Source organism: Harmonia axyridis, chromosome 6, assembly GCF_914767665.1.
Source record: "Harmonia axyridis chromosome 6, icHarAxyr1.1, whole genome shotgun sequence".
Classification (NCBI taxonomy): domain Eukaryota; kingdom Metazoa; phylum Arthropoda; class Insecta; order Coleoptera; family Coccinellidae; genus Harmonia; species Harmonia axyridis.
In genome coordinates this window covers 26,222,276-26,244,181 of record NC_059506.1, presented here as the reverse complement: position 1 = coordinate 26,244,181, position 21,906 = coordinate 26,222,276, and the positions used below count along the sequence as shown (strand labels likewise).

The following is a 21,906-nucleotide window of genomic DNA, read 5'->3' as shown; positions in this document are numbered from 1 at the left end:
GGACATCATGGGTAGAAGGCTTGGAAATTTACCCCAGCCCCCACGGACTTTGGCGACTCTGAGACATGAAGTACAGGTATCTTGGGATTGTATCCCTCAAGAAGAAATAGACCATCTTATTGCATCAATTTCGAGACGTGTTGGGGAGTGTATGGAAAATCGCGGTGGACAAACGCATTATTAACAAATTTATTAAAAAAAAATTGTAAACCCTTCGTTTTTTCTCCTAATGTCAATCATTCACTCCTTTCTATACTATCTATGCTCTACAAAAAAAGAATTAAAATTTAAACAGCTCCTTCTGGGTGTTGCAGTTTCTTTGTCAGTTAGTATATTTTGACAAAGCCTTTCAAAAACTTTATAGGTGTTGGGTTTTCTGTAATGAAAGATTGTAATTGTCTACTTGTAACTTTATTTAATTTCCATTTCTTTATAACATCAACATTATTAGATATTCATTAAGAAACTAATTTCTACTCTTAATTTCAATAAGCATAGCATCTATAAGAATAATTCGAAGGTAGAGGAATCCTTTTAATTAGAATATCTGTGAAGAAATACCGTTATAGGTTTCTTAAATATATCGTATCACAATTTTTATGTAATTCGTAATTGATATCGATTTATAATCGTTTCATACAAACTATATCAATCACAACTAACATTTAACAATTTCAACAATTAAACATTTCATCTATTTGGTGGGAATAAGGAAGTACAAGATTCAATTAATTTTAAAAACTAAGGTTTTAAGCGATCTACTGCTATGTTCTTGTGACAACAAGGATATAGATTGATATGTTCAAGTAACATTTGAAAGAATTCGAAACTTGTGATTGACAGTTTGGAGGACTTAAGTCATCTGGAAAGGGATGAAAAGAAATAGAGTGAACTTCACATTGTAGAATAATTAAAATTATTTTGGAATTGAAAGTAGTTGTTCGCTAGTTGGGGGGACTTGATGATTTTGGCATTGCAATTGATCTGAGGCATATAAGTGCAAATGCTTTGTTACAAAGTTTTGTTACCGTAGCTTTATTTTCAGAAATTCTTTATTTGAAAGGAATATGATTTAGTATGGTAGATCCACCTTTCCAGTGACAAAATTCCTAGGTATTTGGTATTTATCGTATTTCGAATCAGTACATCGAACGAACCTCTATTGAAACCAGTAAAGATTTATCAAAGGTTACTTGTGTTCACCCACATCTAAAACTCTGGTCTCCGAAACTCTAGAACAAGGTACATAGAACACCATGGGATGAGAAACATCGGAAATCAATAAACCTAACTTTTTGACTTCAAGGTTTAATATACAATTCAGTGGACCATGGCAACCTTGCTTCTTTTTAAATGCAGAAAAAAAATTCGAAACATCTCGTACGCTTCTCTCTGAAGAAAATATATTATGACACGAGTTCTGTTCAGCACTTAAACCTTCTAAACAGTGATACATAGTGATTATGGCCGTTCTTCATGAAAATAGTTGATGCATACATCGGAAAAATACCATATCAAACACATTACTATAAACTCGAACACAATAATAAAACAATAAAATAGAATGCTAAAAGTTAAACAAATTTACAAACAACAAATATATCATATGTATCAAACAAAATATTCCCCCATAAATTTTCATTTGATTGGATAAATGTGAATATTTTTTTTAGAAAAAATCAAATTTTGTTTGTACCTAAATAAAATATGCACTTCCGGTGTATACAACGAATTATCAAATTTATATGACTCCTTCAACCCTCATAGGTAGAAGAGTGCGCAATATCACTATGTTCTACTGTACCCGAAGGTTTATAGTAATTCTCACGAAATCTTATTTCTCCACCACACGAAAAGTAGCAGCAAAGATACAAATTCTGTATGAATGAAAACAATGGAACATAAAACAAAAAGCATAGAGAATAACATAAATAAAAAGTTCTCTTCGTAGGTAATACTGGTTAAACATCTCTCAAATGTGCGCTCAAACCTTTTCTTCGAGAAATACTTGTACTGAATATTCAATATGTCCTCAGCCATAATTATAATATCGGACAATTTTCTGTGTAAATTATAAAAAAATTTTGAACACTCCCTGCTTATCACAAATTTCGAATTCTGAAGTTCGGTTTTGTATTTCAACAACGAATCCAACATATTCTTCAATAGTTTTTCGGATAATAATGTTAGATGGTAAAAATCATACTTAAGGGACTTGTGACTCTTCAGAACACCTGAGAGCACCTTTTTGAGATTTTGCGACTGGTAAAAAGAATACGGTTGCGTATTTTGATAATTCTGTAGTATGAATACTGACTGGGATTTTTTCAGGCATGGTATACATTTTATGGGAGAGGGGGGAAGAGAGGTAGATGGGACGTTGGGGATATGGGTGGAGGAATAGGTAGTGGGGGGTGCGGGTACAGCTACGTTTTCACGCAGCCTTTCCTGAAACCCTCAGCTGGGGAAACGGCAGAAGAAGGCGTAGACGAGATCGTAGTTCTTGAAGTGGCAAGTCTGAAGGTCTTGCCTCTCGTATTCACCAAGTTGTGTGAGCTGCCTCATCTCTCGAGTGGTCTCTTTTGGGTTGGAGGTCTGAAAAAGGGAAAGAAATTATTATAATAATTGAGTTCTTCAAATGAATTTTATAAATCGTAAAACAAAAATGGATGTTGAAGGATGTGACACCACAGTGAAGAAGAAAGCTGTAACCTGAATTTATGGGTTACAATTTCTGGGAAATTCATTTGAACATGTAACAAATAAAATTAAAGGACATTCTTCTCCATATGATTTTATGAAAAATTTTATCACATATTGTTGGAAATCTACATCGCACACATTTACATATTTCTTGTATCGTGCATCAGCCAAAATTATTAAATTCCTGCCACAAATACATTCACATAATATTCTCAAAAATAAGATCAACATAGTTTGACTGTTACGAAAAATAAAGTTTCTTTGGAAACAAACGGAACGGGACATTCTTGATAACTTGGTGGAAAACACATAGAAAAATGCCAAGTAGTTATTGGTGGTCAAATTTTACATAATTTGTATGAAGTCATATTATTCTAATCTGCAATACCCTATATATAGGATGAGTTCTAAAGTCGTACATTATATTTGACCATTGATTCCTCTCATAAAATAAAACCCTTTTTTCATTCGCCATTTTTGCAGATTCAGCTCAGATGGAAGAATATAAACTGTTAAAGTTTATTCGTTTATAGCTTCAAAATGATCATTCAGAATGAAATAAATTTAAGGTTGCAGTTAAGAGACATATTCTTCAATTATCATTTTTTCTACTTCTAATGGTTTCCATAAGTTATATACTCGCCGATCCATAAAGTTAGCATATAAAAAAGCAATTAGAGACTACCTAAAGCCACTATCAGAATACTCAAACATTTAAAAAAATTTAAATATTCTTTATGGCAAAACGAACTATTTCAAAGATATCCAAAGTGGAATGATATAAAATTAGTGAAAAATCGGACATATTACACAATAATTATGATCCATCCCTGAGTAAGAAAACATCGTCCTGAATCTGCTAAACTAAAGCAATGTTGATTTTTTATATAATACTATTGACTAGCCTTTTATTTGTACGCCAACTATTATTGAGTGTTTAATTGTATGTACCTCACATAATACTTTTGACTAGTGGGTACGGTTCATCCCTTAAAAACAATAAATGAACTTTCTTACAAATTTACCGAAACTATTCAAAGAAAATAGAAACTTACCTCGCTGGTGAAACAAGTTATCATGAATTTGCCTGGCTGGAAAGTGTTCAAAACTTTTCCGATAATTTCTTTGTAGGAATCTGCTGGTACATTTGTTTCGAAACTGACGTAGGAGCATTCTGGTTCAGGGGTAACGTGAATCGTCATGTAGCATCCCTATGAAAATTGAAAAAGAATTCTGAGGTTAGGTAATCGAGTGTTAACTGACAGAAATATGCAGGATGTCTGATGACCAGTGGGACACTCTTTTGAAGGAAGACTCATGGCATGCCATGGTTTCCTGAGGAATGGCCACCTCGATCTCCTGACCTAACACCACTTGACCATTGTCTTAATTGTTTAATAGTATAGAAGGAGTCTTGTGGAGAGATAGATAAATAGATTAGTTTATTGTGACATAAACATGAATACGGAATAATACCAACGTAATTCAAAAATCAGACTAGAAGAGTCCATGTATAAACCTTACAGCGTAATTCAAATAATTTTTTTTACAGCCTTTTCGAATGTATTATCCAAGCTTTGCTTCGTCATCATTTCATTGAGATCTTTTTTAAAAAGTTTGTGTTATGATGTTTGATACAAATATTCACAACAATAAGACAGAATGTTGTTTATTTCTGTATCTCGAAAACGGTCTTGAGGCGAATTAAAATATCATTTCCCAATTTACATAGATGTCTTCTATCTTCACCTGCTTTGTTCCACTGGTCAACAGACCCCCTTTATATAATTATGTAATGAAATTAATTCAAACACTAAACATTGAATAAGCTAGTTTATCTGAAAATGTTATTGTTTCACTTATATTTACATTAGAATAGAACTTTTGAATTGAGAGGCAGAAATGTGCTTCATTAGTTCAATAGACTACTAAGAAGGATAATATTATCAAGGTTTAACTTTAATCTCTCATTTGTTATAAAACAATGTAGCACTACTAGAAAACTTTAAAATATGGTAAAAACATGGAAGACATTTTGTAAACAATTTCAAAACAATGCTCAACTTCAATAGATTGAAGATGAAGATGCTAAAATATTGCACAAATATTTTCTTTTGAAATTAATAGTCGATTACAAGCCTCGAAGGTGATTCTAAATTTTGCTGAAATGAGTAGTTATTTATAATAAAAGTGCAGGAAGCATGGATATTCTTACACTAGTTTGAAATCCAAAAACTAGCCACGAAGTGGCGAATTTTTGAATGAACTAGTGTTAGAATGAGCTTTCTTTCCGAGTATTATACATTTTTTCTCTCTAATTCATTGAATTTTTATAGAAATCAATGGAATATTTCTATAAAGACTGTTTAGTGATTTATGATTTATGCAAAAATGTTGGTTGGCAGAACTGTTTTCTGCATCACTAATTTGACAGATGATAGATGCCGAGTACCAACATATAATGATGAAATTTAACCATGAAATCAGTGTAAAATCGAGATATTCCCGCACGATTTTGTTCTACAAGGTACAATGAATGGTTTGCCACAGAATTAGAGAAATTATGTTCAAATTTATAGTTTCAATTAGACTGAAACCACTCATGTTTTCTTATTACTATCGATTGTCGATTGTTTTAATATTCTCAGAATTACGTATAGAATAGCTTGTTAGGGAACGGTAATTAACTGTATTATGATCGTCATGTCATTAAATAGAAACACTAGCTTTATGTCGGTAGGTAAGAAGCTTCCATGGCTTGACGTGATATTTGTTTGAAATATGGAAGCAGAATTAATTGAGCAACAAAGTAGTAATATTCAATATTCATTAAACTGATGGAATTGTAAGAAAAACGGCAATCCCAATAAGCATCTTTGGTATGAACATGAAACGTTAAAAGAAACAAATTTTTTCAAAATGTCCACAGGATGTCTTTTGATAATACGTAGAATCTATGTAACCACATGTCTAAAAGAAGTAGAATGCAAATATTTTTGATAACGCTCTTTGCATTTCGATTTATTATTATTTGTTAAAAACTACTTGTTTGAATTTAATTAAAGAAATAACAACTGCATAAAACTAATCGAGTTTTGAAGAAAGTGCTTTTGGACACAAGATTTGAATTTTATATTGCCTTAAAAAGAAGTAGTATATTGAATTGAACTTATTCAAAAGCATGCTCAGTAATACTCACTTCTGAAACTTCTGTTATGACCTAGCATGCAAAAGAAACTAGAATGTTACAATTCAATAAAAAAAATCTAAATCTACTGAGACTAGTTTTCAGATAAGTTAGTCGGAGTTGTTGCAGGACATGTATAAAAGAAACTTACGTTTTTGTTTATTCCATTCATAGAATAGCCACAAGGATCGAAAAGGAAGTCATCTATAACCATATTGGGTATGATCTTATCAATTCCTGATTTCTGTAAAATTGAAAACAGAGTTAGCAACGAATAGTGGTAAAAAACAGGTTTATATCTACCTTTGTAGCTTCTGTTGCATTCAAACACTCCTCCTTTGTGAATATTGACATCACCTCAGAGTCCAAATCTGTCATCAATATCTCCAACGTTTGGTCCTGTTCTTCAGCAGTGATAGGACTCCTCTTTGACATCTTGACCGGCGAGTTCAAGGTGTATAGATACCAACAGTCTCTATTGACTGCTCCCAAACAATAAGCTGCTCCATCTTGGAATATGGAGTCCAACAATCTCACCTAAGAATTGCGATGTTAAGTTAGAGTTGTACATTGGCTTTGATCAAGAAAAATGAAAAGACTGTCGTGAAGAAGACACAATTTGATCTTTAAGGAATTAAGGTGATATTCAATTGATCATTAGGGAATTCACGATTCCATAGGTGTATCAAGGGCTTAAGATATGATTTCAATTTTTTGAGCTGATTTAGTAAGACCAACTGTTCATTTCCCAAATTGAAATATCTAGCCTGTGCAGCTAATATCATTTTCAAATCAACCAATGATGTCTCCACTGCAAAAACAAAAATGATACACGAGGAAAAATAATCAAGTTCTGAACCACTGAATGAATTTTCGGAAAAAAGACTGATATATTTCATTTATTTGCTGGGATGGCCAGAAAGAAATGCCAAGATACAACAAGAACGAAATTTTAATCAGGTGTCGAGTTGATAGCAATAAGACGCTACATTTATTTAAAAAAATTGGTAAATTTCAATTGAAAAAGATCCAAAATGGAAAAATCCGAATATAATGTTCTTTCCTCATCATTTGTCCATGATAAAATGATATAACCAATAGGAAATTATGCAATTTAAAATTTTTATGATGGCAACACTGTGTCCTGTGTTTTAACATTTTTTATGTCATTCTCGCTCAGTAGGTTATGCCACAGTGTAGCCACTATAACCATTTCAAATTGTATTACACCTATTGGAAAACCTTTTATTACCTCTTCAAATAATTTACTTTGTTATTTATCAACACCCTTCTAGAATACATACATTTGTAACTGAAATTTTGAAAATAATGCATCAAAGAAATCTTGAATAAAAATGTAGATACTTATTGATATATTTTGGTACATTAGGTCCTTATGGGTAAAAGTATGAAAGGACAAATTTTGAAGATATTCATTCTCAGCTCATTAAACAGATAACCATCCATTCTTGGTTTCGTGATATCCCTGAATGAAATTATATAAACCAAGCACTCCTCGGCATGGCTCTTATATGACAGACTTAACAGTCCAATATCAGAAATGTGAATTTACATTTCAGTTCAGTCAACAATAAAGATCCACACATTTGATCAATTAACACCAAATGGTTTTAGTAAATACCTAAATTTTCACACTACGAAATTGTTCCAAACCCATCACTATTACCCATACATTATGGTTATTGTATAACGTATAAACAACTGTACCTGTACCACTTTATTTCACCATCGACTGAGGATTGGAGGTACTTTCAAAACCTGAACAGAAATCACAGAGGAGATTATACATGCAAAAGGCTCAGTATAAATGCTCATCAGACTCATGAGACAACATCTTAATATTGAAAGTCCTGCTTAACATAATATACTTAGGTGAGTGCATTTATGCAGCCTCAAATAGCTAATAAAAATTAACAAGAATAAGTTGAATGTCTTTTTTTAACGAGAGTGGTTTTGGAGTCAAATAATATCAAAGTTGGTCAACCTTCAACTTGAACGAGATTTTCTCATTGGTCGTTGATAATCATGGATTGGTCCACCCAGTGGTGAAATATAACCAAAATCTGAATATTCATTGCAGTGAAAGGTTTCATTTTGAATAATCCGCTATCTGGACAACTGCCACTTTTGAAGCTGTCATATTTGGAGATTTTAAGAGTAAAAACTACGCCATTACTAAAAATGGAAGATATATGCTTCACCAACGCACTGAAATGGTTAAAATTCACTAAAAAAATGTTTTGTAATCCATGTTCGCAAAATTAGAGCATTTTTGGATTGTCGTGAAGCACCTTCTCGGCAGTGAAGTTACCTTCATTGAAATGACATGAAACTAGCTGCACATGTCAGCACTTGTATTTGTTATTTGATGCTACATGAATGCACACTTATTTAATTAAATGGAATGTTCTCACCTCTTGATCGAAATGCTTATGAGGTGTCATCTGTAGGTCTGGTCTCTTGTAGTTTCTCCTTGAATAAAATACGTCCTCTACCTCTGTGAATCCTGCGTATTGTTCTGCTAGCAGAAGGAGATGCTCTAGACACAAGAGAGGAGTTGTAGTACCGCAAGTCTTCAAGATGAAACGTCTCTTCGAAATGAACATGGAACTTTCACTGAAATAAAATTAATGTTACATAAATTTCGTTCAAAAAACAGTGGTCAAGATTTTAGTTCAATAACAATAACGACTCTTCATGAAAAAAATTCATTTAAACATATATCCTAACAAGCTTAGTTTTCGAGACACGGGGTGTCAAATAGGGATTCATCAAGCCAAGTAGCTTGACATTTTAACCAACTATTTGACTTGAAAATCAAGCTCGTTAAAAATTACATACTTGAGCTTAACTTGACTTGATTTTAGATATTTATTGCTTGACTTGATATTACTTGAGCTTGAGCGCCGCAAGGTAAATATATTTCTGCAATCTCGTGTGCGCTTAGACTAAATAAGGGGATTCCTCGAGCGCCGAGAGACTGATGTATTCGCCAGTGTGACTTTATTAGTAGTTTTCTCATATTTCTATGAAATCTATTGGTAGATTTTGGAGGTTTCAGAAATATTTTTCCAAACTTGGCCAAAATGGCCAAGGATTTTTCATCAACGCCAGCATCTCTGCAGTTGATAAAAAGAATTTTCCAGGGCTGCTCTTACAGTTACAAAAACCCGCAATAATTTAGGCGACAAATCTATAAGATGCCTCATGTGTTTTAGATCCTGGATGGAAAATGATGAAATCATATATTTTTTATTTTTATTTTGTTATGATTTAATTTATGTTTCTATTTCAACGCTTCAGAATGCATTAATTTGAATATCTCAAAAATTTTGTAGCATTGAACTAAAATCTGGACCACCCTCTTTTTTTTCAAAAAGGTATAGTGAAAAAATGTTCTTATGTCTTCGTGTGTCTTTTAATTGGGAAAAATGTTCTGACTCCTTGAACGATTCTAAAGGTATATCATTTAATTGATAACTTTCAATTAATAATTCGATATTGATTAGAAAAAGTCATCCTTTCATAAAACCTACTGCGTCATTCAATAATAGAAAAATATCAAATACCACGAAGCTACAGAACAATGAATTAGATAAGAACGCTAATAAAAAATAGATGTATCAAATTCGCATAAAAATAATAGCTCAGCGAACTGCTTGCAATGAATGCACCGGTTTACAATAATTGCAAATGCAATGAACCTCCTTTGAAAACAATAACAGGAAAAACCACACCAACGAATATCTACACCTGCTGATGTTGCACTTTATGCAATTCAATATCTCTTCTGAGAAATTGATATCGAATTGACCTAGGATATTCAAATTGAATTATTATTTATGGTATAGATTCACCTAATGCACACAGGGATTTTTGCCAATATAAATTATTATTAGGTATTAGTCTGGATTGTATATTTTCGTATCGTTTTCTTCAAAAATATGACTAAATAACACTTTTCTATTTTATTGTTTTCAAAAACTTGAAACGTGAAACTAATGATACAAACTTTCGACGTTATTTACTACTCCCAAGTTATGAATCTTTTATTTTGACAATGAATACTAACGAGTGAAAATTAAGCATTATAATATTCATTCATTTATTAGGTGTACAATTTTGCTTCCGCCGTTTTGCAATACATGGCTGTAGCAGTAAGTGGTAGTCGAAATAATTAGGTCGTAGATGTCATACAATAAGCTTAGGTATTTGTAAACATAACGCCATCGAAATATTAGTCGATTTGGGTCTGCATCATAAAGTTATTCTCGATTAATCATGTCAGCTTACGACCCAAATTCTCGTCATTTGCAGGTTTTAATTTTCTGCTTGAATATGAAAAAAATCTGCGGCTGAGACTCATCGAATGCCTTCTAATACCTATGGAAAGACCGCTATTAGTGAAAGAACCTGCCGAGAGTGGTTTCAACGCTTCAAGAACGGTGATTTTGACGTCGAAGATCAGTGGAAGAGAGAAGGTTTTCGAAGATGCAGAATTAGAGGCATCACTTGATCAAGACTCGTGTCAAACGCAACAAGAATTGGCAGGATCATTGGAAGTGACGCAACAAGCCATTTCAAAACGCCTGAAAGACATGGGAATGATTCAGAAACAAGGAAATTGGGTGCCGTACGAGTTGAAGCCGAGAGATTTTGAAAGGCGTTTGTTTGCTTGTGAACAGCTGCTTACAAGGCAAAGACGGAAGGGATTTCTCATCCCCATTGTGACTAGAGAAAAGGATTCATTACGATAATCCCAACCGCAGAAAATCATGGGGATATACCGGCCATGCCTTTCCGGATTTTGTGGCAGAAAACCAGATGAATAACGAACTGCAATAACGAAGTTCTGACCAAGCTTCAAACTCAACTAACAATTACATGCCGATTTTCAGTAGATAAAACACCAATCCCCGACTTGAGTCATATTCCTGGCAATAAATTACGTCCTTCTGTACAATTTACAGGTTTTTTTGAGGTCAGTCAACGATGTGGTTTTCCTTCCTTCGACAAATCCCAATTTAACTCTTGAGAACCCCATATTTCACCATTTATGGGCTCCAAGAGACGCGTAATATCTCCCACGGCAACCGTTCCAACGAAACAACGGTGTACAAATATATCTGGCCGTGTGTGCCACCTGAAAACGTGACTCCGGAGCGCGGAAATCTGACATGAATCGATTTCGCGGCTATCAATAAGCCAAGGGCAAGGTCAGCCGGCCTCGCAGTAGGCAGGCTGGAGAGGACCAGCTGGTTGTAGCGGTCTCCAACCCGTAACATCTCAACTGTGCTGAAATCGTCCAAGAACTCTGATCATTGTTACAGAATCGCACAACTGGTTTTATTGGATGGAGACGTTATTTTTAGAACACATTTGCGAGAGCTTAGGGCAGATGAAATATACTAGGTGACATTAAAAGTGGAACACAAAGAAGGAATGATTTGGTTTTTCAACAATATGTTATTAGAACTATCAGGGCCAGTTTCATGAATGAAAGTAAAATCTCGTTGTCCGTGAGAAATCTTCTCTACAAATGAAACGTTTTTCATAAACCGATTTCAAGGTTAGAAAAAGGTTTGGAGTGTCCTTCCTCACAAAGTCCCGATATTGGCCCTTTATGGCAAGAAAGTTATCTTTTTCCAACACTAGGAAATTTAACACTTACGAATAAAAGAAAGCTTGCTCTAAAAGACGGTCGGATTATGTTCATGAAACCGGAGCCACTTTCATGCTCCATTTGAAGGCGACTTTCTAATGAAAGTGCCTTTATAAAGTGGAGCCTTTTCCGATGGATTATGAAACTGGCCCTTAGCAGTGTTTCTTTCAGTGTTTCGTTCCGGGGTAGCAGTGCCCCACAGAGCTTTGCAGGTGTCCCCTTGGCGGAAAAATTAAGGGGGGCTAGATTCAGTTCTTCTTCACGAAAAAAAATATTCAAAATTCAAATGTAGGTGCAGTAAGAAGAAAACTTTCTGAAATAGTCTAAATAGAAGTGCTCCATATGCATTGCCTAGCGCAGATATTCTTTTATTAGCTGCAGCATCCTGCAGGAATAAAAATTGAAAAAAAAAACAAAATGTTTTTTATGTACAGAAGGACAATACACTCTGTTCAGCAAATCACAAAAAAAAAGAAAATATTCAGAATTCTATTTTGATAGCTTGCGGATACATTCATAAGTAAGGTGAAGATTTGGCAAATCAAGCCAATTTGCTTGACATCAGAAATGAGAGTTTCACCGTCTCCTACCATGTGATGAACGAGGTGCTAATTGCACTCTCTTATCTCAGCAATGCTTTGCAAAGAAAGAACTTGTGACTGACCAAAGTGAATTCGTCAAGTAGAAAAACAAATTTGCTTTTGAAAGAAAATGCAAAAAATGCAGAGATGAGATAAGTCCCTTACAAAAAAACATAAAACAAAAACCATGAAATTAAAGATCAAGTCTAACTTACTCAAGATGAGAAAGTTATAGAAACATTGAAGTTCTTGAAAACGTATTGTGAAATCAATGAAATAGATGACAGTTTCAATAGTGAATCGATTAAAGTTGAGACTTTTTCAAGCAAATTTGAAACTTTCTTGTCCTTTATAGTCTTTCAAAGAAAATGAAATCAATGCAGCCGTTATGAGTAGACAAAATCATTTAAATTTTACATTTAGGCAATACTCAATAATGTTTTGATTAAGATGGATGATAATTCGATTTCAAAGATTTTGGAAGCGGATGTGGGATACAGAAAATTACAGAAGCTCTGTGAAATAATGCTTGTTATCCATAAACTACTGCATTCGTGGAAATATCTTTCGGTACGATGAATATAGTACCTAATGAATAAATCAGAAAATAGAATGTTATCCAATATCCCATAAGTAATACTTATGGGACCAGAAAACCCAGATGAAGAGTACATAGATAAAGTTATAGATTTATATGATGGGAAGAAACCTAATAAAGAATTAGATTCTTGCAAAGAAAAATGTTTTTTTTTCTCAAAATTGAGATTCTTTTTATTACTTCCCTCAATAACTTCCTTTCATCAATGAAATGTTTTGAAAATTTTTTCAAGTTAATATCTTTCCAAAACGTTCGTACTTTTTCAAGAGATATTGACGTTAAAACCCATACATGCATACATACATACATACACCAATAGTTGTTTATACCGTTTTTGTATCCTTTATGTATCAGAAATAATTTTCAATTTCAATTCAATCAAAATATTGATTTCCCAGAGGAATGTAAAAATGTTGGCTAAACGATTCTATAAGTTACAGAATCATTTCGTGAATAATGGCGAAAAAGAAACTATGAGAATCAGCGAGAATTTTTTAGGAATTTTTTCTAAAGAAAAAAAATAGTTGGAGGTGATTTTGAAAAAGTTAGCGAACTAGAAAAATGTCTCTTTCACTCAAGAATATGAGTGCAGGGATACAAAAATAAAAGAGCTCCCTCTGGGGAACACCCTAAGTCAGCGGTAAATAGTATGACTTGACTTGTCCATAACCTATTGTCACTAAGCAACTTTATACGCCTCGTTTATCTTCTTGGTGTGCATTTCGCCATAGGACAATCTAACATCACAAAAGGCAACAGTCCTCAGTCCTACTACCTGTCGAAGTCAAGTCACTTACACTAACGTATTTCAATGGCTGCTAGGTAACAAAAAAAACCTTCATTTTGAGTATTCAACCGTTAACTTTTCATATTTGATATAAGACGTTTTTCAGGATATTCTGGTACCAATTTGAATTCAACATCCTCAAATAAATTTCAGAAGAGTGTTATCCTTGATTTGCAATCATATTGAAATTATAAATCATATAAACTATCAAATAAGCGTGTCAAAAACAATTGAAATGAATATAATCCTGATCTGAAATCAATATTCAGTAGTGTTACTGAGATTATGGAGGTTTTAAGAACAAATAATGTATAATGCACATTTTTAAATGTCCTTAAGCACTTGCAACGCTGTTTGCTTCAAAGGTTAACTCATTCACTTGTATTATAATATATTTTTTCCTCTGTGTAATCTGCAGGTTCTTTCATAAAGTCAGAGACGCAATAACTAAAAATATATCTTTATGTCAGCTCTCAACCGGTTTATTCCTTAAGGACTGCGAAATAAAATGTTGTTTTTGCAAAGAAAAATCAAAGATATTACGACGACATTTCTTCCATCTCATTATTTAAATATAAATTCATCAAGTTGAAGAAATTATTTTTTTTAGGTGTAACACTTTTATTGTCGTAGAGTATATGTAAAATAGGAATGAATCAATGATACGACGTCGCTGCATGTTTACAACACCAGATGGCACTCGAGATGAAGTCACAGACAACAGATTTTTAGGTGTGTTTTTCCTTCAATTCGCACTCAAATTCTAAATTTATGTTAAAATTATTTCGTTCAAATGCATACCACTACTTCATTGCCAATAAAGTATACGATCGTCCAAGTTCATTAAAAGACTGTCACACATATGAGCATTTAACATATTTTTTGGATGTTAGGTAAATACCTGAATAATTCTTGGATTATTATCGTAAATCTCTTGAGTATATTCGATAATATTTTTTATGAAAAAACAATGTATGTCTGTTTCTTTGTTCTTTTTCCATTACTACATCATTCATCTGATGGGATCAATAATTTAGAGAATTGTTAAGTGCAGTCACGCAAAAGCTTAGTGCAATTCTAAGATGAAAACTTTTTGAGAATTAAATTTGATAAAACTGAAACTTGCGCATCCACCAATTTGTTGCGTTTTCTTTTCTTTATTTTTTTTTGAACCTCTGAAATATTCCGCATGTGACAAATTTTGAGCTCGAATAAAACGCATATTTTGAAACAAACAAATGCTAAAAAATATTCGAAGAATTAATAAGGGGAAATTTTAATTTACAGACTGCTGTAATTCACGTTTGTGAGATTAGTACTTTTTTTAATGCTTTTCTTCTGTATATTTGATAGCATCTCTTCAAGCCTGTTCAAGTAGTATATTCCAATAAATCTTCAGTTCAACAATTTGGGTTCGATGAGAAACTAAACTGATTGAAATACGATATGTAGGATTTCAACTACAAAGTAGCATGAGTTTACACCAGTTATCACTGGAAAATAACATTTTAACTCAATTAGAAGTCATTTACGCATATTTATTTGCAATTGGAAAATCTTCATTTCAATTGGACTCTTTATAACCTCTTGTAATTCGATTATTATAAAGTTAGAAAACGAAATTTCAGTAGACTGTTTCATCATACGAAATCAATGACAATTTTTGATGTCTCTTCAATTTCGACATATCTTTCAAATTGGATAAAGAGTAATTTCTTCTGTGGAAACTCAGCATATAATTATTATATCGACTTGCTCAACCACAACTCGAATATAAATAACAGGATCATAAAATCAATATAGAAGAACAATAGAGAAGTGCGAAAATTTTTTTACAGGCGGAAACCTTACAGTATAGGTATATGAAGATCAAAGTAAATATACAGAGGAGAACAATAAAATGTTGCTATGAAACGATATGTGTTTGTTTTATCATTGATGCGTTAAAATGTACAAATCTACAACGCTATGCAAAATCAGAAAGGTATTATTGACCTACATTTTAATATCGCTTAGTCTGAAGTCTGTTACGTCACTGTCGGCCAGTGGCGTAATGGTAATTTAGAATTTTCAAGGTAATATTCTGATACCTCCAAATTCATATGTACAATATACAGGGTGTATAAAAACGTTAGAATAGGTGGAACACATAAAAATAAGTAGAGTTTATTCAGTAAAAAATGTTCGTAACGGCCCTCATATTCAAGATAAAGAGAGCTGAAAGAAAAAACAACTCATTTTGGGGTGTTCTACTTATCCTAACATGAAGTCACCTTCTTCGAAACACCCTATATAATAAAACTGAATTGAATATATATTCAAATGCAGTTAATTTTTAATTACTTCGCCTGAGTTTTGTCATAAGTACCTACCTAGTATATACCGTACTTTAAAATGTATTTAGTTCTAATTTTCGGTAATTTGATTTATTTCGTCATAAATTTCATGTCATCTATTCATAATTTATGGGATACCTTTTTGACTTGGGTAACGTTAAGCCGTCTTGCCTTTTACGAGATAATCATTCTTGAATGCGTAGTAGTCATAGTTTGAAATAGAAAGTTTTGTGTACGATTTTGAAAAGGAATTTGGCTTAAACCTCTTCCAGGAAAAATTTGACTTGAGTAAAGTCCAAAGGAAGCACGTACAACTAGCAGAAAATAGGTACAGTTAACGGTAATAGTATATTAAAAAATGAGAAATGAAAAATGAAAGAAATGTAAAGAAATAAGAAATGAAAACATTTCTTATTTCTTTAGACCTTTTTCTGGCTGAAGATGAGGGATTGTTCCCTTGAAACATGTCCCATTTGATATAACACTCAATAAAGTTTGTATTTGGTGGAGTTTGACTGTGAGTTTTCACCTACCCTATATAGATATTTATTTCAATATACATATTTTGAGTTAATATGAAATGTTGATTTACTATTACTATTACTATATGTGACATAACAAGTGCGTTCTTTGTGGAGGAACTCGCGAATTGAGTGAAATATCGTATCACTGATATGTTTTCATTTCCGCGCTTCATGTAAAATTTGGTAGTTCATATTGGGGCCAAAATTTGCTTACTGAAAATGACATATTCTCCCTCTATCTATGTTGCTACAAAAATATAAGGATTTTTTTTTCGATATTCTGCTTGATTTTTTATGGTTTTGGTCATGCGATCCATATGAAATTCATATAAAGTTTGGAATAATTATTAATACACGCAAAATTTCAAATCGATCGGATTTGTTGTCACTGTTAAGTTGAGATTTTGCAAGCTTAAAATTGTTTTTCCTATATCTGCAACGCAAAATTTTAGCATGATCGAATCTTTTATCAACTTGATTTTTTTTCGTTCGAAAGTTATCGTGTGGACGGACAAAGCGAATTAAATTTGATTTGAGCATGCACAGATTTCTCATCAGTTGATTGAACCGTATCATTTGAGACCATTTCCGGTTCAAGACTCGACAATTACAGAAATCGTGACGAAATAACAATTTTCAAGATCAATTTTTGACAATATCTTTTGTTCGCTTTTTGTCGAAATTTTCAACTTTGTTACTTTTTTTTTATAAGGCAATGAATGAGTAATAGACGAATAATGACAAATGACATTCTAAGTAGAACATGTCATGAAGATCATAAAAGTGTTATCGGTGTTGAAATTTTTCGTGGAAAGAAAAATTTAAGAATAGTTATATGAGCAAGAATGATGATGATATTAGTGGTATTTAATAAGTCATTATTCATACTCAACCATCATGAATTGTAGCAATTTTCAACTTAGTGGCTTTCTTCACTAAGCAATGAATAGAAATAGACGAATAGTGACAAATGACATTACATTTAAGTAGCAATTGCCATGAAGATCATAAAAGTGTCATCGGTGTTGAAATTTTTCGTGGAAAGAAAATTTAAGAATAGTTTTATGAGCAAGTATGATGATATAAGGGGTATATATATACAGGCGCGGATCCACGGGGGGGGAACTGGGGTAACGTCCCCCCCCCAAATGACCCAGGCACCTCTTAAATTTTGCCGTCCCTCCTAGAATTTGACATACTTAGGCTCAAATAATTACAATATCAGCAAAAATTTCACCTTCAATACATTTTGGGAAGATCCATATCTATGAACGGCAAAAAAAATGACGTCCCAAAATGGCGAAAGTGTCTGGGGTCCACATTTTCAGTATTTTGAGTATCTAAAAGTTCCCCCCCCCAAAAGTGGAGCCTGGATCCGCGCCTGTATATATATATATATAATAAGTCATTATTCATACTCAACCATCATGAATTGTCGGAATTTTCAACTTTGTGTTTTTTTTTTCATTAGGCAATGGATAAGTAATAGACGAATAATGACAAATGACATTACATTTAAGTAGAAATTGCCATGAAGATCATAAAAATGTTATCGGTGTTGAAATTTTTCATGGAATGAAGTATTTAAGAATAGTTATATGAGCAAGGGTAATAATAATAATTTGTATTATCTAATGAGTTACTATTCAATAATAATATTAATAATAACGTTATTTGGGAAGAAATCTCATTGTGTATTACTAATACTAAACGGAGTTGAAAACAGGATAACTTATGAATAATTTGTTTCCTATCTGAAAACATTATGTGGCTTGATTTAATTATAGTTTGGGAGTGAATTGTAATTTTTTCCAATCGATTCATAACATTAAAGACACATAATTAGGTAATATCAACTTTATGTAAATTTAGGAAGGTATTACCAAAGTGTATCTACCTAAGTAATGGTTTTCATGTAGAAATATAAAATATTTCAATTGATGTAGAAATGTCTGTATGAAATAGGGAAAGGAATTTAAATTATTTCTTATCGCTTACTTTCCTTGCCTCTTTATCAGTTACCAAAGTGTTGAATTTTTTTTATGTGGGAATCAATTCATCTCATAGTTCATTATGTTCAGATTGTTTATTTATTCGATGTCAAATTTGTGAATCGTCCAGATTGATGGAATATTTGCAACAATGAATTACACATATTGATAAAAACTTATAATATTATGTATTATCTGGCCTAATACTAATATTCAAAGATATACGTCTCAAGTATCAAACTGCGTGCGAATTATCTAAGATATTCAATCATAGATATTAGAATATAGGTCCCTTCTAATTCTTTAATTTTGATGAATAACATTTTAGAAGGAATTCTTTCTAGTTTACGAATTGAAATTCAAAAAATTTTTCTATACGAAATCTAATAGTTTTGTAGCTCTGAAATTTTTTTCAAAATGCGGAACAAATGAGCCTGAGTTCAAAGCTCGTGCGATATTATTTATAGATTTTTTGAATGAGTTCCGATATTGTGTGAAATAATAGACCATTATGTATGTGCAATTTGTAATGTTTTTATCTCTCCCGGACATGAGTAAGACATATTTGTTTTTTTTTTAGTTCGAGTATTCACATGTTAATTTATGCAAATAGCTACAAGCAAATCTAAAGATTCATTTGGAATTCGTTCAATTATCTTGGAATGAAAAAAATTACAGAGCTTCTTCAATCTCTCAACATATTCGAGCATAATCTTCGTGTTATCGTCTTCAAATGTACAAATTTAATTTACTTCTATGTTCGTTATTCATCTATTGTTATTTATATTATTTTTGAAGGTGTCCGTTTCAAGATGCTAAACCTATTCCTATGTTAATCTACATACGTTTGTCATTAACTTTCAAAATGCTTCTAAGTGTTATCTTCAGAAATTACGTTCAATTCGTATTTCGCCTCAACAGGATCAATCAAGGACACGAATATCCAACACTTTGTGGTAGGTCAATTAATGCGTTATCTAAAAATAAGTAGGTAATAGTTTGCACGAAATTATTCGAATTGCTTTATTGGTAGCATAAACTCCAAATCGTCTATATTCAAGGACATTCATTGCAACTCCTTCTAGACGTCATTTTATAATATAAGTATGTATATAAATTGATTTAGACCTCGAAGAATACCGTTTACAAAGATTGGTATCGAATTGCCACCTGCTAAAGTTTACGTAAATTTGAATATCCCGTTTGTTTCAGTCATCTATTTCATCTAATAAACATTTTATATCATTTGTTGACTTTCTCACTTACCTCAGTACATAGGCATCGATCTGTTCGTTTCTGGTAAAACTGATTATTTCGCATCTAACGATCTTCAACAGCATCTCCAGCTCCTTTCTGAAACGCATCAAGAAGATATCAATTGAAGAAACCGACATAGAAGCAGATGTAAATAAAGCTACCGGGATAAAATCGATGAATGTCAAAACCGGCTAGTGACATGTTACGTGAAAAACTCACCTGGGTATTTTCCTCAAATCCGGAGATAGGTTACCGTTGTCACCGGTAGCGAACCATATCTCCAGAAGCTTCTCCACCCCCTCGAAAAACTGGACGGGGTCACTCATACTGTAACTTCTTCTACGTGCTGCGTGAGCTATTCTCTCGGTTTGCTGCGATCTGCAGTTGACAAACATCCGCGCGCTCTGACACTGATTTGAGTGCTATTGTGCGTGCGTCAAGTTATAACTAACCCAGCAGGCCGTGTTCGCCAGACGCCTTGCGTTTCTGGTCACAAGATCGTGCGCGCGCAACGAAAACAATAATAAATAATGTAATGCAGTGGAGACGGCTTGTTGCATTGGCTGGTTTATGTCCCCCCCTCTACTTCGATATTATCTATCTATTCAAGCCTTTCGATCTGGCTTTTGGGGGTTTTTGGAGCCAAAAATTTGAATTTTCGAAAATTAGATAGTAGTATGTATGATTTAGTTTTATATTCTGCATCTCATTATAGCCTTTAAATATTAGAAGTTGATTTTTTAATATAATTCGCGGGAATTCCACAAGGCAATGTTTTTGGACTCCAAATATACATCTACACGTGGTTTTCGTGGGATAATTTTATGTCCGGTGTATTTGCTGATTCTAACCAGTAATGTGAATCAACTGGGATGTAAATATACCCAGATTACTATTTGTTGATAGTATTGAAAAAGGGGGTAACAGCAGTAACAGATAGAGTTCTAAAAGAATGTCTGCAAATGTAATGGAACTTCAGATACCTACACTACAGTAATTATAGGTTGGCCTCACTGTAAAATGAGCACCAGAGGCATTGCAGTGTGATCTTTATGTATGTAGAAGAAGCTTATTGTGTATTATGGAGAAGCTTCTAAGAATGTTACTATCACATGTACCTACTTCTTCTTCAAGTACCTATCTGATGCGAATGTTTCCAATCATAATTTTTTTGGTGACAGCTCGAAACAGTTCTGCTGAGCTTTTCCCAAACCAGGTTCTCAGGTTCTGCAACCAGGATATTCTTTTTTTTTCGAGTCTCTTCTTACCTACTACTTTCCCTTGAATTATATTCTGCTGTAGGGAGTATTTCTCTTTATTTCTCATGATATGCCCCAGGTATTCGAGCTTTCTTTACTTAACTGTAAGAATTATTTACAGTTCTTTTTTCATTCTCTCTAGCACATCTTTATTTGTTATGTGAGCTACACAAAAGGCAATTAGTAAATGTGATTTATTTAATTTTTGGGAAGACCTATACTGATATAGATTTGTCAGAATGCAGTTGGCTTGTTTGGAACCGTTCATCCATTTAATCTTACTTTACACATAAAAATAGAATTCAAGTGATAGGAAAAAAAGTGAAATTACATTATTTCATTTCATCATAGAATATTTTGATATGTAGAAAAAATTATACAAGAAATAACAGTATAGAAATATTCAAATTTAATTTTCAGAAAAAAAAAATGTTAAGAATTTTCTGTGAAAATATTATTTTATTATTATTATTTCATGGTTAAATGTATTTAAAATGAATTCTGAGAAAATAATGTAAGCTTTCGATATTCATAGATTGTGAGTTTGGTCTGCAAAATTGCAATTATAGTTTTCGAGAAAAGGTTTAGAGGCCAATTTTTTCATTTGATTTCACACATACCCAAAGGGTATGTATATGAAATCCAAAATAGTTGAAGAAATTTCAATTGAATGATCTGAAAGGTTGATTTGTGAAAAATACACCAAACGACGAAGATAATGTAAACATTACTTTAATGTCAACCAAAGTAAAAAAGGGGGGCCAAAACACATTAATTGAGAGTCATAATAATTTTCAATTTTCTATCAACACGTCACACCTACAGGGTGGTTCCACAACAATAAACCAACTAGAGGTATTATTCACGTCAATTGGTGATGAATCTTATACAAATGTTGATAGCTCCCAATATACAGGGTATTGAAAGAGCAAGACTAGCTAATTAATAGAATAAGAATAATTGATACTTCTGTCATTCAAGGTCGGTTTGAATAAAATAA

General features: G+C 32.8%; 1 protein-coding gene across 1 annotated transcript; it reads right to left on the bottom strand.

Annotated features, from left to right (window-relative positions):
* Nucleotides 1–395: 395 nt before the first annotated feature.
* On the bottom strand, nucleotides 396–20,130 carry LOC123681616 (S-adenosylmethionine decarboxylase proenzyme). Its single transcript, XM_045619812.1, has 7 exons — nucleotides 19,867–20,130; nucleotides 19,657–19,743; nucleotides 8,326–8,527; nucleotides 6,194–6,427; nucleotides 6,042–6,134; nucleotides 3,759–3,914; nucleotides 396–2,595 (listed from the first exon to the last, which is right to left on the bottom strand). Exons 1-7 carry the CDS (start codon nucleotides 20,040–20,042, stop codon nucleotides 2,458–2,460), a joined length of 1,086 nt encoding a protein of 361 aa, XP_045475768.1. The 5' UTR covers nucleotides 20,043–20,130; the 3' UTR covers nucleotides 396–2,457.
* Nucleotides 20,131–21,906: the final 1,776 nt, after the last annotated feature.